Genomic DNA, 17,622 nt, shown 5'->3' with positions numbered 1-17,622 from the left:
TCTGTTCTAATGGAGACGACGTTTTTCAGGGTGGAGAGGGTGGAGAGACTAACTCGTGGCGACAATTCGCAAAGGAGAAAAGAAGTGGGAAAGGAGGGCGAGGAGAAGGAAAGATGGTTTCCTCTGCGATCTTCGGCGCGGCAGCTGGTACCGGTTTGGCCTTGGTCGTCGCGATGACTATAGTGGTGTATCGTTATTACGCTGTGAAACGAAAAGGGAAATACTGGAGCAGCCTGGATCGTTGGCCGGATCCACCGGGCACGAAGAAGGGGGAGGGACGACAGGAACAATGCTCGGAGCATTGCCACGACTCTTCCTCCTCGCATGTGCTCAATTGTTGGCGGAAGCAACAGAAGAATTATTACGCGGTCCAGTCCAGGGTATGTACACAGAAAATGTTTCCACTCGATTCTCCCTTTGAATTCTCTTTTGATGTGCTTGATATTATTTAAAAGTTAAGACATGCTTGGCATGGTATGAATAAAATATCGTTTTCTCTTTTTTTTTTTCCTCCTTCATGAATGTTTGGAGGATTGTAATTGTGCAAAATTTGAAATTTTAAGAATTTAGGATTCGAGATTCCGTGTAGAAGAGGAAAGAGAGGAAATGTAATAGAATTTTTAATTTGAAAATTAAAAAATTAAATTTTAAGGGAAAGAATCCATTTTCTTTCTTTCCTTCTCTTTTTTTTTCTTTCTTTTTTTAATAATGATAAATATCGTTTGATGATTTTCATTATTATGCAATTTATCACTGGGATCTTGTTTGAATATCATCTTCTGTGGCAAGCTTATTAAAAATTTTATATATACAGTTTTATTGAAATTTTTAACGAAAATTTGTTATGACATAAAACTGTCACAACAGTGTTTTTTGTTTTTGTAAGATTTGGAATTTTTATCAAATTTTTTTAGGCAAACATAGAGAAATACTGATTTAAGTCAGTGTTTAAACATTTTGAAGTGATTGTGTATCACTAATTAATTAAAATTTCTACTTAATAGTAATTTTTACAATCATCCATGTTACGTAATCTAAATTTATTCCCATCATAAGTCGAGGACATTATAGATATGTAACGTGAAAATTTACTATATATATTATTTAAACCTGATATTATCTCATATTTTCTGATATTCTCCCACGCAAAACTAATATCTTCTGATTTGATCATAGCTGATAACTGTAATTGCATTTTCACAGTACATATGATGCAATATAAAGTATAATTACTTCAAATAAATTTTTTTTTTTGCCATTTTTGCGCGTTTTTAAGGCGAGTTTAAAATTTAAAGACTTGCGCAAGTTTCAAGTAGATAAACCACGTAATTAGTCAGTCACGACGCTTGATAAAATCTCATCTTCTACTTAACAGTTGAAATTACAGTTTCTGTTATTAATTTCACAAATTGTATTAAAATTTATTTTCTAGGACTATAAATTGAAGGAAAAATATTTAATTTTAAACGATAAATAATTGAGAGACATTGAAATTAATTTTAAGATAATATTTTTCAATTTTTTCCTTTCCAAATTTAAAATAATACATTTTTAATTATTTAACAAGTGGTCGGTGTTTTTCCAGCATTTATTAATCGGTAGATAATAGATTTTTAATGACACCAAATTAATTTGTCCTTAATTCATTTAAATTGTTCTATTTGCAAGAAAAAATCATCAATTAAAGATCTACCCAGTTTTGTTAAACCTAACAAATTTCAATCTATTTTAAATCGTAATGTAATTGTCAGAGTATTTGTATTAAGATAATTGCAATAATTATGCTTATTCTTTATTTGGATCACATATTATGAAAGAATATATACTATAGTTGATATATTTAATTTTAATGTATTGTTTTAATAGTTTGCGTTCAATATTATATTCAAAAATTTAAAAAAATATTAATTTATTCTTTTATTATTGCTGTTTAAAATAATAATAAAATAATAAAACATTTGATAAATCATTTGAAAATAATCAATTTTTCAAGTAAAATTTTTAAATTTATTTTATAAATATTTATCAATCGATTTTTCTTTTGATAGATATTCAAATATTAATTAATCTAAATTCAAAATTATAATCAATTGATATACTTCAATTGATTAATGATTCGTTGTATACTGCATGATTATTTGAAATTTTATTAATATATATATTATATATATAAATTTTATAATATATATTATTAAATATATATTATATATAAATATATATAATATATATTTTATATAATATATATTATATAATTGAAGAATATATTTTGCTAATTACTATGCTTTGCCAATTTAATTACATAAAGCAATTAATAATCTTTTATGGAATATAATAATAACATAGAAAATAATATATATATAATAAATAATAAATAAAAATATATAAATTTAACAATAAAGATTCAAATTGAACAACAAGTGCCATCTTCCGTGGATAATTGGAACTAGATGTAGACAGAGAGAGTAAATGCAGAGAGAAAGACAGAGATATTATAAAAATACTGCATTCAGCGCCATCTTCAGTTTGCCGCAAATGAAACACAAAATTAAAGGACAGAAAATAGGAAAAGAAGGATAGAGATGTATAAAAGTAACTCTCAGCGCCATCTCTTGAGTATCAAAGGTACTATTAAAATTGAAAATAGACCAAGTGGTGCCATCTATCGAGAAATTATTTTACTTTTGTTCTTGATGTTTCAGATTTCTGTCGATAGATGGCTCTGGTGTTTATTTCTTACGCTGTTTTATCATATTTTTAAAGAAATGTAATTTCTTTGCAATTCAAGAGATGGCGCTATCGATCAGTTCCCATTCTATCTCTATCCTTCTTTTCCTATTTTCTGTCCTTTAATTTTGTGTTTCATTTGCGGCAAACTGAAGATGGCACTGATTGCAGTATTTTTATTATATCTCTGTCCTTCTCTTTGCATTTACTCTCTCTGTCTATATTTAGTTTCAAATATAGACTGAAGATGGCACTAGTTGTCTAATCTTTATTATGTCTCTATTATTAAATCTATCATATTATCCATATTATCATTACTTTTCGTAAAAGATTATTAATTATTTTAAATCTTTATATTGCCAGTTTTTAATAAATTGATATACGTTTGATATATATCTTTTTTTTATTCGAAAGAATGAAAGTAAATTATGCAATGAGAGCGTTCATAATACAATTTATATTTTAATTTGAAATTAAAAACTATAGATGTTCGTAATATTGCAGCGTTGATGATAATTCAAATTGAAATTTAATTTTAATATATCTAGATTGTAGCAGCATAGACATAGAATAAATATAATATTTAATAGAACTTATATTTTATATTTTAAAATTCCATTCGCGAAAGAATCAGAGTTTAAAATGATTCCTACAATTTAAAACAATGAATGTAGAAATTATATTTTATTCAATCGTAAAAGTATAATAATTTTAAAATATTTAATATATCCTTTCATATATTCCTATGGATTATATATATAAAATAAATTATATTATATATAAAATAAATTATTCATGAATTAAAGAATATTATTATATATATTTTTTATTATAGTACAACAAAAATATTATCAATTTATTAAAATTTTTACATAAAAATAAATTTAAATATATTACAATTAAATATAAATTTATTTATATGTATATTGCTTGTTAATAATATAATTGCAAATACTATTATTTATGCAATTATTAATAAAATACAGATAACTTTATTTATTTAAAATATTTTTTATGATTTTTTATCGATATATTAAATTAAAAAAAGTGATAAAATTAGTCAAATAAAATTGTTACCGAGGAACTGTAGAAAAGGAGGGCAAGTGTTAAGAGAAGGATAGAAATATGGTAAAAATCATACAACTAGTGCCATCTTCAGTGTATAATTGGAACTAGATGTAGACAGAGAGAGAAAACGCAGAGAGAAGGACAGAGATATTATAAAAATACTGCAATCAGCGCCATCTTCAGTTTGCCGCAAATGAAACACAAAATTAAAGGACAGAAAATAGTAAAAGAAGGATAGAGATAGAATGGGAACTGATCGGTGGCGCCATCTCTTGAATTGCAAAGAAATTACATTTCTTTAAAAATATGGTAAAATAGCGTAAGAAATGAAAGCCAGAGCCATCTATCGAAAGAAACCTGAAACATCAAGAATAAAAGTGAAATAGTTTCTCAATAGATGGCAGCACTTGGCCTATTTTCAATTTTAATAGTACCTTTGATACCCAAGAGATGGCGCTGAGAGTTACTTTTATACTATCTCTATCCTTCTTTTCCTATTTTCTGTCCTTTAATTTTGTGTTTCATTTGCGGCAAACTGAAGATGGCGCTGATTGCAGTATTTTTATCATATCTCTGTCCTTCTCTTTGCGTTTTCTCTCTCTGTCTACATCTAGTTCCAATTATACACTGAAGATGGCACTAGTTGTATGATTTTTACTATATTTCTATCCTTCTTTATTCTATACTTGCTTTCCTTTTCTACAGTCGTCGGTAAAATTTACCGCTCAAGAAAATGCTTTTGTTATTTAATTAATTTTATCATCTTTTTGATTTAATATATTAATCAAAAATCTTAAAAAATATTTTAAAGAAATTAAATTATCGATGTTTTGTTAATAATTGCATAAATAATAATATTTGCAATTATATTATATTATTAATAAACAATATACATATATAAATAAATTTAGATTTAATTGCATTATATTTAAATCCATTTTTATGTAAAAATTCTACAAATTAATATTATTTTTGTTATATTATAATAAAAAAAATACTTAATTCATATATAATAAACCTTAATTCATGAATAATTCATTTTATATATATAAGTTTATCTATTATTTATGATCAAAAGATCTATGAATATCCAATATATATAATCCACAGGAATATTTATGAAAGGATATATCAAAAATATTGAAATTATTAAACTTTTACGATTGAATGATATATAATTTCTGTATTCATTGTTCTAAATTGTAGGAATTATTTCAAACTTTGATTTTCTCGCGATTGAAAGTTTTGAATGTAAAATACAAGATTCTGTTAAATGTTATATCTATTCTATGTCTTTGCTGCTACAAACTAGATATATTAAAATTAAATTTCAATTTCAACTATCATCAATATTACTTCAATATTACATATCTCCATATTTTTTAATTTCAAATTAGAATATGAATTGTGCTATAAACGCTATCATATCGCATAATTTACTTTCATTGTTTCGAATCAAAATAAATACATATCAAGCGTATATCAATTTGTTAAAAACATTAATGGTATAAACAAAATTTTTCTTAATTTTCTTTTAATTTAAAATTATTATCATCGAAATAAAATTAAATTTTCATTCAAAGCTATTTCATTCAAAGCTTTGCAGAGAGTTACACTTTAAAAAAAAAAAAGAAAGAAGCAATATTGGAGTAAAAATTTTTAGCAACCGTTATGCGATATATGGATCAAACAAGTTTATCATTAATCTTCAAGGAAAATCATATTATTCACCGTCAAAGAAACCAAGTTTTACCTCGAACGATCGATCAAACGGAAGTTTACGAACGTTTAAAAACGCACTAAGGAAATTCATGTCGGGCGACGAAAAACAGAAAAATCAATTTACTTTTAACGTTTATTTAACATTATTCCTATATTACGTTCATTTTGCCAGAAATTTCGCACGGTAAATTAAATAAAAAATTGCATAAAAATATAATCATTTCTTTTTTTTTTTCTTTTTTGATTCTACTAAACTTCATTGACAGTATCGATCATTGCTCGACTGAAAGTGGCAATCGAGAACGGTGTTAAGGAATGAAACCGCAGCGAAAAATATATTACGTCCTCCTTTTATACGTATCAAAATATATTTTTCTTGCTTCGAAATTCATATCGTTCGCCGTGACAATTTGACGAAATTTGTAATATCTCTCTTATCCATCTATACGTCAATCTATACGCGCACAGATACAGAAACTCCCCGTTCCAACCGGGAATACATAATGCGGAATTTGGATCGATACAGCGCTTCACAACGGCCGATGGATATCGTGCTTTTGAAACATGTGGCGTACACACAGCGCGAATCGCGTAAAGATATAAGATACACGTGCTTATATTACACATTATATATATATATTTTTTTTCTTTCCTTAAATAAAAAACGTGAATTTTTATTGTCTTCAATTTGCTCGATGGACTTATCTCGATATTGGCTTTTGACGAGAAATGAAAGGGAAGAAAAATTCGTTGAAAGATTGTAGGCGTTGAAGAGACCAGCTTAAGATACTGGTGAAAGATTAGGCGTTGAAGAGATTAGTTAGAAAGGTATATTGAAGTCGAGATTTCTGTGATACGATATATATATATTTCTCATTTTCTTTGATGTTAAACCAAAAGGATGTATCAGTGTTTTCTATTTAATGAGAATTTTTATTATCTTCGATTTAATCGATCCTCAATATTTAGTCTTTTAATAGAAGATAAAAGGAAAGAAAAATTCGTCGAGGTATTGATTTTATGGATAGTTAAACTTAGAATAGTTTCAAAATGTCGATTAATTTAATTAAAATTTTTAATCTTTTTTCTTCTTTTCTGTAAATTTGCAACGTTGAAATGAAATCGAAAGAGATACATATACATATATCATGATATACATATATATATATATATCAATGTTTAATGAAAATTTTGATTTATTGGCTAAAAATGGTATTCGTGTTTATGGAATATTCTATCTAAAAGATTATCGCGTGTTCTCGATGCATTTCGTAGAATTTGCATCGTAGAAGCTATTTCATTTTTAAATATTAATAAAGAATCTCGAGCAGAACGCGTACGTAGAATTTTATCAGGCATAATAACTTTTTTATCGTACTCTGTTTCTAGAATAATAAAAAAATGGGATTAATTTAACAATGAAATTTTTATTAATAATGATTAATAATTAATAATTTTGCATGATAAAACATATTTCAATAATATCAGACTAATAAATAAAGGTATATACTATAAGATATTGAAGATAAAAATTATTTTACATGTTTAAAGAAAATAATTGAAATTTAAATATCGAGTAATAATGAAAATTGAATAAAATCGCTTGCACAAATTGGAATACGATTTGAAACAGAAAGGGAGAAAGAAAGAAAGAGAGAGAAAGAGAGAGAGAAAGGGAGAGTTAAAAACAGAGAGGTATTTTAATTTGAAACGTACGAATAATATTAATAGAGTGATAATGAATACAGAAACAAAAATATAAAATGAGAGAAATATTGTAATTGTGCCGTTTATAATTATAATTAAATCAGAATATATTATTTTGTATTTTTTTGTCGCGATATTTATCAAATGAATTTTTCCTTTTTCCCCCCCCCCCTTTTTTCATAATCAAGTTAATGTAACCCGTCATTATTATTAACAGAAATTGCTTGATCCTTGCACTATTACGAAATCTTTCATTTATGAGAATTTGCATTTTAATTGGAATTGGAGCTTTTTCTTAATTGACGTTGAGAAGAGTGCATTTCCTAGAATTGTGCTCAAATGATAAAAGAAAGGATAAAATATGTACCTCGCATAACAAAAGATATAGAATAATAAAAATATGAAATCCTGTATAAACAGGAAGACGTATTAACCAGCTATTATTAATCTGTTCAGTATTAAAAAAGAAATACAGTATTATAAAAGGGAACGGTTAAATTATTAATTAATCCAATTTTTAATAATACATATTCGGGAAAAATATACGTTCAAAAAAGAAACTTTTTAATACCATTACAATGAAATATTAATATTGTATAATACATTTGAAGATAACTCGTATAACTCGTTTTGAAATGAATGTTTTTTAATCAAAGAAAAAAAATAATTAAATCAGAAGATCAGTTAAGTCGTTTCTTCAAGTTACAATTTGAAAGAAGTAAGATACAGTTCCTTTAAAAAAAAGAAAAATATATCTATCAAAACATCGGAAAGAATTATAAATTAAAACTTCTCGAAAACAAGCAATAATTATTTTTCCCGATTTTAGATATATATATAATCGAATATCTATCATAAATTAAATCTATCATAATCATAAATTCCTCTCCCCAAGATCTGACGTTCCCTCGAAGTTTAAAAACACTTTGCAATATTCTTTTACAATTGAAATAAATCGATATAATCCCTTTTATCGGATAACTTTCATTTACGATTTCTTTTTCCAAACACGTACTCGATCCCTTCTCTTCCAGATACAATCGCGATATCATGACTCCGCTAAGTTGCTTCCCTCCTAACAAATGGCTCGAATTATTTGTAACAAAGGACGCGAATTGTGAAAACAGTTTCCAAGTTGGAAAGTAGAGAGAAGTTGAGATAATAAGCGGTACATATAGAGATCCACGACTGAACTTGTTTCTTGGATGACACGCTTCGACTTCCACTTTTCTCTTGATCATAGCCCGATGTTGATCATCGACGCGAACTTTCGCAATGTTTTCTCTTGCCGACTACTGCCACAGCAACAAAGGGACAAACAAAACTATTTGCTCATACATTTTTTATAAATGGAAACTGCCAATCGATTTTCACATCCCTCTCCTCCCCCCTTCAACTCTTATCAGAGTTATCAAACAAAATCAAGATATCTTTATATAACAAAGAAAAGAAAATAATGATAGAAGAAAGTAGAAACGATCAAGTAGTATGTAATTATTCGCTTAAGTGTAGCTATAGATATATTTTGCGTTGAGAGAAAAGATATAATAAAAACGTTTGACGAGTTAGAAGAGACAAATTAAATTATTAAATCTTTTAGACAGGCAATTTTTATCCTCTGAATGAAAAAAAAGTTGTTTAAAATTTATAATAATTTCTGTTAAGAGAAAGAACCGATTGTTCTCCAAGTAATTTACAAAAGAAAAAAGAAAAAAAAATAGTTTAGTGTGTCACAATTAAGCAAACAAATTATATTTACATTTTTATAATTTACGTTTACAATAAAGAAGCTACGAACGGAACAAAGTTATTTTCATCGTGGAAAAATTATGATATACAAAAACGGTTTAAAGAAAGGAAGTAATTATTTTTTAAAAATTGTTTTCTACCACTAATTATTAACAAAGTCATTTTGATCCAATTTTTCATTCAACAAGTATTATTTTAAACTTGTCAATTTCTTCAATGTAGATCATAATAGAGGAGATTGATCAAAATGAAGGTGCCCTCTTCGCAAGAGAAAGAATATTTTGCTAACAAGATAGGTATATTGATTATAAAGAGTATCGTTCTCTTTAAAATAATGAAATTATCCAGTTTACGTAAAGTCTAATCCGGGATAACGATGCATAACGCGCATGTAACACGATCGTCTATCAAGAAATGAGCCATTCTACCGGAAGTGGCCAACAATCCCTCGTAATATTGATATCTTGCGTAACGTTGAAAACCTATTTTATTTTTAATAAATATAAACGTATCAAAGAATTGTACAATGAAAATTATTTATTTATTTATTTATTTTTTCAAGATTCGACGAAAGATCGAAAGATCGTTTGATCCTTGTTCTTTGGTTTCTATCCCTTTTGCTATCGAAAAATCTTTCTCGAAGAATACGATTAATTTGCATATTACTAACTTCAAAAGATTCAAAATCTTTTTTAACAAATATAAATAGATCGAGTTATAGAAAAAATGATTTTACAAATATAAATGGAGGGAAAAAATATACAATTTCAACGACGTTCTTCCTCTTCAGTTTCGAAATACAAGTTGCATAAGAAATCTGTGCGATTATCGATATCAATCTATGTGAATTTACAATTTCGATTTTATCCCTTCTCTATCCTTCAATTTTTATTTCTCTCTCCCTATGGCGATCGATGGAAAGTTGAATATAAATTACGGCATGGCGGAAGTTTCTCGTTTAGAATTCTATTCTGATGGAGCAAGTTGAACGCAATACGATGATCTATAATGCAAAAGTGTTGGCTGGAATGAGATGTGAGAGAATCGAGATACACGCGTAAATATGCACAGGTTGTGCATGAAACGCATTGTTCTGTCTGAGATCGAAACAATTCGACGAGAAATTGGCAATTTCTTTTCTTTTCTTTTCTTTTCTTTTCCTCTCTCTTTTTCTTTTCTTTTCTTTTCTTTTTTTTTTTTTTGTTTCGATTTATCGAAGGAATTCTTTCGATTCAAGGGAGTGAAAATGGAGGAAACGTCGCGAGTGATCCGGTTAGACGTGAAAAGTCGTCGCAATGAAATTCCATTCGGTAGATCTTGGTAGATTTTAGGAAATCCTTGGAGATCGAAGAAGAATTGAAAAGTTGCCCCCATCAGAATGATTCGTTCGATACGTGGTCGTGTTTGCCACGTGCAAGATTTCTATGGAATAACGTGCCACGATATTCGCGTGAAAGATTATTAGATGAATTATCGTTTTTCAATTTTTATTTTTAATTCGTAGATTAATTCGTAGAAGAATTTAAATTTTTTAATCTGTTTTGATAATGATTCTGAAAATTTGTTGGTTCGTTGTAGATTTTATATAAAAAAATTTTTTCTTCTAGGAATCTGTGAGTTTTTCCTTACGAAAAATTTTAATTCATTATAAATTATATGATTACATAATGATATATTATGTAAATTCGAATTTTTTAATTTTTATAACATGGAAAATATTTTAATCTAGCCTAAAGGAAGCATTAAGCCTGTTTAATATGCGATATATATCGAAAAATAAATTGTAAATTTTTTCATTAAAGCGTAAGGGAAACGAGCCAATATATGATCAGGCGAGATACTATTTGCATAAAAGTAACTATAGCAGAAAATTACCTCTTCGTTGAAATTTTTGCCTTTTAAACTCGTTGTTTAAGATTATAAAATATTGTTTCGAATAATAGGAAGTTATCTTACGTAAAAATGAATAAAATTTAAAAAGGAATTAAACAATGATTTCAAAGTGGACTTAATCTTTCATCGAATTTTTTTTATTTTTCATTTAAATTGTTTTTAAATCAAAGCTCAATTCTTGAAATAATAATAGTTTTAAGCAGAATATGAAAAATTTTGAAAATGATATTAAAAGAAATAAAACAATTTTATTTATTATATTTTAATCATAAATGGAAAAAATGTAGAATGCTAGAACAAGTTCGGATGTAAATAAAAAAAAGTATTAAGGATATATACTTGAAATTAGAGTGAGAACAAAGTGTATATATCAAATGGTAGGATAAAAGTCAAGAAAAATGCGTACTCGAGAAAGTATACATGCAGAAAGATCAAAGAATTGAAAAGATAAAGTATCCCGTCAAAAGATCAAGATTTAAGATTCGTAAATTTGTAAAATGTGGAATAAAAATATTTTCCTATAAATTTTTTGCTAACATATTTATAACTGAGAAATTTGCAATCTTCGATTATTTTATTGTTAGAGCAAATACAAATACAATTAAAGAAACTTGTTAATCTTCGATAAACAATCAAGAGGAAATTGAAATTGTTAAATTAACCAAACGAATTTTCATTTTTATCCAAGGAAATTTTTTTAACGTTTAAAACAAAATGGAAAATCAGACAATAAAACCAGGAATTAAAAGATCTTATTAATTATTAGATTATTGTAAATGATCGAGTTCTTAATTAAGTTATTGACATTTATAACTTTATTGAAAACAATATTAATCAAAGTTTAATTGAATTAATTCGATATAATTCTCTGTACACAGAGAAACAAGATTGAAATTAATTAAAATTTGTAATTGATTATTATCAATGATTATTGATCAAGAATTATTGGCTCGATATATTTTTAATATTTATATTTTCATCAAATTTTTAATCATCGATGAGATGGATCCTTCGTTCGTTTTATTATTTTCAAAAAAAAACTTCTATCAACCAATTTTTATCTCCTCTCAAATTTGAAAAATGAAAAAGATACGTTTCATATAATCCTAACACGTAGTTTTATTTCTTCTTTTTAAAAATTGAAATGATAAAATACCATTCAATTAACTTCAAGCTTCAAGTTGACGCCCAACAAACATTTATTTAATAGAACGTTAAATAATGTTTTAAACAGATTTATTACACACATGAAATCCCATTTCATACTAATTAGAATTTCTCTCAGACCGAACACGTGCCATTGAAATCAACAATTTTCAAATTACCAGGTTTTTTTGCGCGCATCTCTTAATCGTTGAATCATAAATCCACTGGAAACCTCGCGATTAAAACGGGACAACATTTTAAGTAATAACAATTCCTGTTAAAAGGGGAGGAAAGAACGAGCGGGGACCGATTATAAAATTACGAGAAATAACGAGAGTTATTCCCCTCACTCTTGGCTGCGAATCAACAAAATTCTCTTTCGAGTGGAACACTGCAATACGGTTCACAGTTTCCAGTTTGCTTGAAAAATCGTTTAAACTCATCGTTCTCAACGATAAGTGGTGATCTCGAATTTTCTAGTCGCTTGATATTTTGTAATTTCCCCCGAGATTTGATAACTTTATCTCTTTCGTTGTAAGCGAAAAAAACACGACCTTAAACCTCTGCATTTTACTCGATGACCTTGGGCATCTTGATGATGAAAAAATTAAATTTTGTTATCAAGGGTTGAGATTAAAAAAAGAAAAAAGTAGAAGAAGTTATGTGTTCATATCGAGGCATTCAAGATACGTGCGACATACCTTGTTCTTGGTTCTCTAAAAAGAGTTTGAAATATGAAGAGGAATGGAAATTGATCGATAAACGTTTGCGATCGTCATTCTTTTTCGTGGAATCACTCGTGGAATTCTACGTGTAAATTGTGGAATTAATTATTTCGGAATAGTTAAAGTAAGAATATTCCTTTCATGAATATCTCTATTGAAGAGAAGATGCTCCTTTTTTATTAATTGTACATTCGATATTTGATTTATCAAATTATATTATAAACTTTATTACAAGAAAATTAGTAAAGTAATTGGAAATTTATTAATATAGAAAATTTGACATAAAATATTGAAATGCAAAATTGAATAAAATAAAATATAAATAAATACATTCAATATTATGTAATAAATGAATCATAATTACTAAAAGACATAATTTTTTTTTCTTATTCGAGTTCAATATCACGTGAAATTATAAATACACGTGGATGAAAACGTTTAAAATATAATTTTTCTACCGCACGACACAATAAATTTCCTTTATTTTTCGGAATAATAAATATCGGTGATAAATTAACAAGGATGTAATTAAATATGCATTGGAAGCGCAGTAATGCATGATAAACGAAACTTTACGAAACTTTCAATTTTGGGCGAAACATTCAACAAGATGAATGTTAATAATGATATGATAAATCGTGAAAGATGAATGGATCGCATTTTCCTTTTAATAATACTTTCGCGTCAAAGATCTTTTGTATTTAAAAGAAGGAGAAAAAGCTTTTATCAAGGTTCGTCTTAATTAAACTCCATTAATACATACGTAAGGCGTATACACCACTTCGAACGACACATTAAAAAGATTAATCGTTGCTTTGATGCCGTACAGAATGATTCGTTCAAACTGCTCTTACAAACGACCAACATTTAGGATTCGACTCAAACAAATTGCAGGCCGCGATAAACATTCATAAAGGCGAAGAAGAGAATTTTCGTCGAGAAAATTCGAAGTGAAAAGATTCAACGAAAATGAAACAAGTCAAAAATTTGATCAAGAGATCAACTACATTAAAAAATATTCATATACAATAAAAGTATCCATATCTCTCGAACTCGATACTTTAGTCTTCGATCATCTTCATCCTCGTCACAAAATTATTGTAACCATTTGTATAAGATGATCTTTTCTTTTTTTATAAAAAAATATCGTTGATGAGAGAAGAACACAATTTCCAATAATACATTATTATTTAAATTCGAAAACTTTTCGACGTATTAGAATTTTCAACTAAGCCGAAGATCGATAAATATCAGGACAAATAAATAGACGAAAACATGGAGAACGGGTTGCACGCGATTCGGAACGAAGAAACGAAGAATGAGAGAGAAGAGAGGAAGAGAGAAAACCACAGGTGGGAAAGGGAGGGTGAGGAAGAGGCGTTAAGGGTGAAATTCCGAAAGTCCGGAACGGAGAAGAGTGGAAGAAGCAACTGGTGAGAGAAAAGGACGGAAGTTTAGGGATAGGAGGAGAGAAGGTCGAAGAAAAGGGGCGGTGGAGAGGGAAAAAGGGTCGAGGAGGATTCCAGGAGCGTATCGAAGGGGAGAGTAACCTGTTGCGGCGCACGCATACCCCACTTTCCATCCTTCTTCGTCCCCCTCGTGGCTCGCCTTGTCGCACGTGCAGCCAGAGAACTCACACAAACGTCGATCGGCAAACACTTGTACATCCCGTTATATCGCCCCTCTCTGTCCAGGGCACGGGAAACGGGGCGTCCTCCTCGTCTCACTCGTCAATGAGCAACTCCACGTTCACCCTACCAACGGGACAACCCGACCACCACCCTCTGGCTCTAGCTACGATCCACGAATCGCCGTTTTCTGGCATACGAACCCTGGCGTAGGGAGCGCATACACGGTCGGGGGTGGTTTAGTCGGAGCCAGGCCACAGCACAGTCGACGACCTAGGCTTCTCTCCTCCAACAAGGGGCCCGTTTGGAAACGCACGCTCAACGTTTCCAGAGTGGCGATAGAATCGGATAAGACAGGATAAAATGTACACACGTATGTGGTGAACGAAGCGTTATCGAGAGAAACACGAGGAAGAGGAAGAGGAGGAAAAGGAGGAAAAGGACATGTTTCCCGCTCGATAGAAGGAGATCCAGATTCCACCGGTTGATATCGAGCCCAGCTGACCTGGTAAATCGTTTTGTAGAGTAATTTATTTGTTTGCCGGTGTTTAATAGGGTCGAGATTGAACGAGTTTCGATCGGAAGTTTGCAAGAGAAATAGTACGAGTGGACGTTTTATCGGGCGAACTCCTTTGATCCGACCCCTGAACCTTTTAAATTTTAGTCGATTATATATTTTTTTTCTTCTTTGTTTTTTGGAATTGGAAATGAATCTTCCAAGTACTTTCTTCGTCGAGTGATGATGATTTTTTTGTTTTTTAATCAAGTGCGTGAATTATTTTCGACCGACGTTTTAGTAGAATGTGATATTTTTATCATTTGGATGAAAGTTGAGAGCATGTTTCGATAGAGGGTCGAGATCGAACGAACAGTGGAAGGTTACTGAACGACGAATCGTGTCGATAGCTATGTTCGATTCGATACAATGGGTTTTTTTTATAATTGTCGAATGTAACGCTTGAACATTTTATTCGGCCACGCTCGAATGCGTTGAATTAATTGTGATCTCATGCGCTGTAGAGAGGTCGGGTCAAAGGAACGCGTTAATTCGTCCACGAAATACGCAATCGAAGAACGAAATTTACAATCGAGTTACATTCTATCCATTTATACTTTTATTCGAACATCGTGGACAGAATTATTTTTTGTTGTCATTTTGTAAAGATAAAAAACGTGGCAGTATATATTTAAATACGTGTTAAAATATCCAATTAATTAACAAAATTCTTAAGTATATTTATACTTAAAATACGTAAGAATATTTTTAAAGTGTACCGTAAAGTCTCCTCGATCGAAGAGAAAGCAGCATTGTGAATTTTTCCGAACTAATTAGACCGCCCAATTAATCGATTAGTCGTCAATTACGTTATTTATACCGATCCTATTACACACACGCCCCTATTCTCCTTATTTGAAACGTAAAAATATTTAAACGACGATTTAATTAATCGATAATTAATTCTTGAATATCGTATCGTATCGAAGGAAAAGCAGCATTGTAAATTGTTCGAGGATAATTAACCAGTTTGATTAATCGATTAATCATGAATTACATTCTTCGTGGTGTCGCACACCACGATCAGCCGTGGTTGTTGCACCTCGTTCGAGGTGGAAAAGGACTTACTTTGTAACGATTGGTTTTTTCATCGGGACATTTCCTGACCTCGAACATTGATCTCTCGGTCCTCTTTGGTGGCAATTGTTAAAGAACACCCGCGCACAGGTGCGAGGAGGGTGACTTTGGTCAGGAAAGGCAGCAGAACAGGCAACAATTAGGGTAAATATCGATTCCTGACCCGATCGGCCTCACCAACTCTCTGCTCTCTCTCCCAGGAAAATAATTCAATGTTATTCGATATTTCCTTTTGTGTCTTTCATTTCTATTTATTTTACGCAGATGAATTAATCCTCTTTCGTTCTATTCGCGAGGATGTACGAGGTATTTATCGGGTTTTCTCTTCGGGGAAACGTGGACGCTGAATTTACCAATGAAAATACGGGAAATACATTATGTGATATTTGGTTACGTACGTTTAAAAAAATAAGCTAGAGAAAATTTTTTTAACGTTTGATGTGGAAATTTTTTCATTTTAAAATATAGAAAATTGTAAAAAAATTTTTCTTTCCTTTCAAATAATTCGGTATAACTATCAATTAGATAGTAGATTTTATAATTTTGTAACGTGAATAGTAGAATCTATAATCGTTGAATTATTGAATTTTTATTTATAAAAAAATATAATGCAGAAACATACAAAATATTCAAAATATAAAAAATAATAATAATAATAAGATACACATTATTTCTTCAACGATGTTTATGAAAATGTGAATTCGCACAAATATTTACAGTTTAAAATATATTTTTTTACTTTTAATTTCTATTGTTGCGTAATTTGTAAACTTGTATTAATTTGTAAATTTAAAATTAAGTTAGAATTAATCAATATTGTATTCTATAATTCTCTAATTATAGATTTTTACAAAAGAAACATTTTTTTTTAATAAATGTTTTTCAATTTTTTTGAAAAAAATACTCGTTTGTAGCTACATTAAATTTTTGATGGTGTATTTTATTTTATTTTATCGTGAACCACCGTTTTTTCTCGTCCAAAATTTTAACGTAACATTTTCTTTTTCTTTTTTCAAATTTTCACCTATGATATATTTTTTGAAAAAAAAAAAAAGCTAAAAATATTCGATGATCGATGAAATTTTTTAATAGAACATTTTACGAAAAAGCAGAATACCACCTGATGCTGATTTCATTGATTATTCCTTTCAGAAAAGCGAAAGTGTTCGAATTTAAATTCAAAGTTAAATATGTCTGATCATTTTCCAAATTTCGTCGATCGATTAAATGGCCTTTGTATTTTTCAGTTAAAGAGTGATATAATTTGGAAAGTTCCTTGCCATGAAAAAGTTACGTGCACTTTGATATACGTTTCCCCATTCTTCATTGAATAGAAGTTGCACAGAGTTGAATAAAATTTCGCAAGATGTATGCGATGTCGTGTATCGTGATGTATTATAACAAAATTAGGAGAATAACAAAATTTGAAACTGAAAACGAAGGTAAATATAATAACTTTCTAATGCACGGAAATACAAATTTGCAAATTTCTTTTCGAGATCTTAAATTAAAGAATAACGATATTTATATATTTCTCATTGGAAATTTTTCATCTTCTTTTATATTAAAAATACAGAAAATGAAATATTGGAAAGAAAGAAAATTACGAAAGAAAACGAACTTAAGA

At 29.1% G+C, this 17,622-nt stretch overlaps 1 protein-coding gene across 4 annotated transcripts in view; it reads left to right on the top strand.

Moving 5' to 3' along the window:
* LOC725860 (synaptotagmin 13) overlaps positions 1–17,622 on the top strand; it is a 114,543-nt gene that overhangs the window by 56,560 nt on the left and 40,361 nt on the right. For all 4 annotated transcript variants that reach the window (XM_006561164.3, XM_026446387.1, XM_006561166.3 and 1 more), the window contains one exon: positions 30–380. In XM_006561164.3, coding sequence (XP_006561227.1) covers positions 114–380 — 267 coding nt within the window. In that variant the 5' untranslated portion in view covers positions 30–113. The remainder of the gene's footprint in view (positions 1–29; positions 381–17,622) is intronic.

The sequence above is a fragment of the Apis mellifera genome, linkage group LG2 (genome assembly GCF_003254395.2).
Source record: "Apis mellifera strain DH4 linkage group LG2, Amel_HAv3.1, whole genome shotgun sequence".
Lineage (NCBI taxonomy): Eukaryota > Metazoa > Arthropoda > Insecta > Hymenoptera > Apidae > Apis > Apis mellifera.
This window is presented reverse-complemented; position numbering and strand designations above follow the sequence as displayed.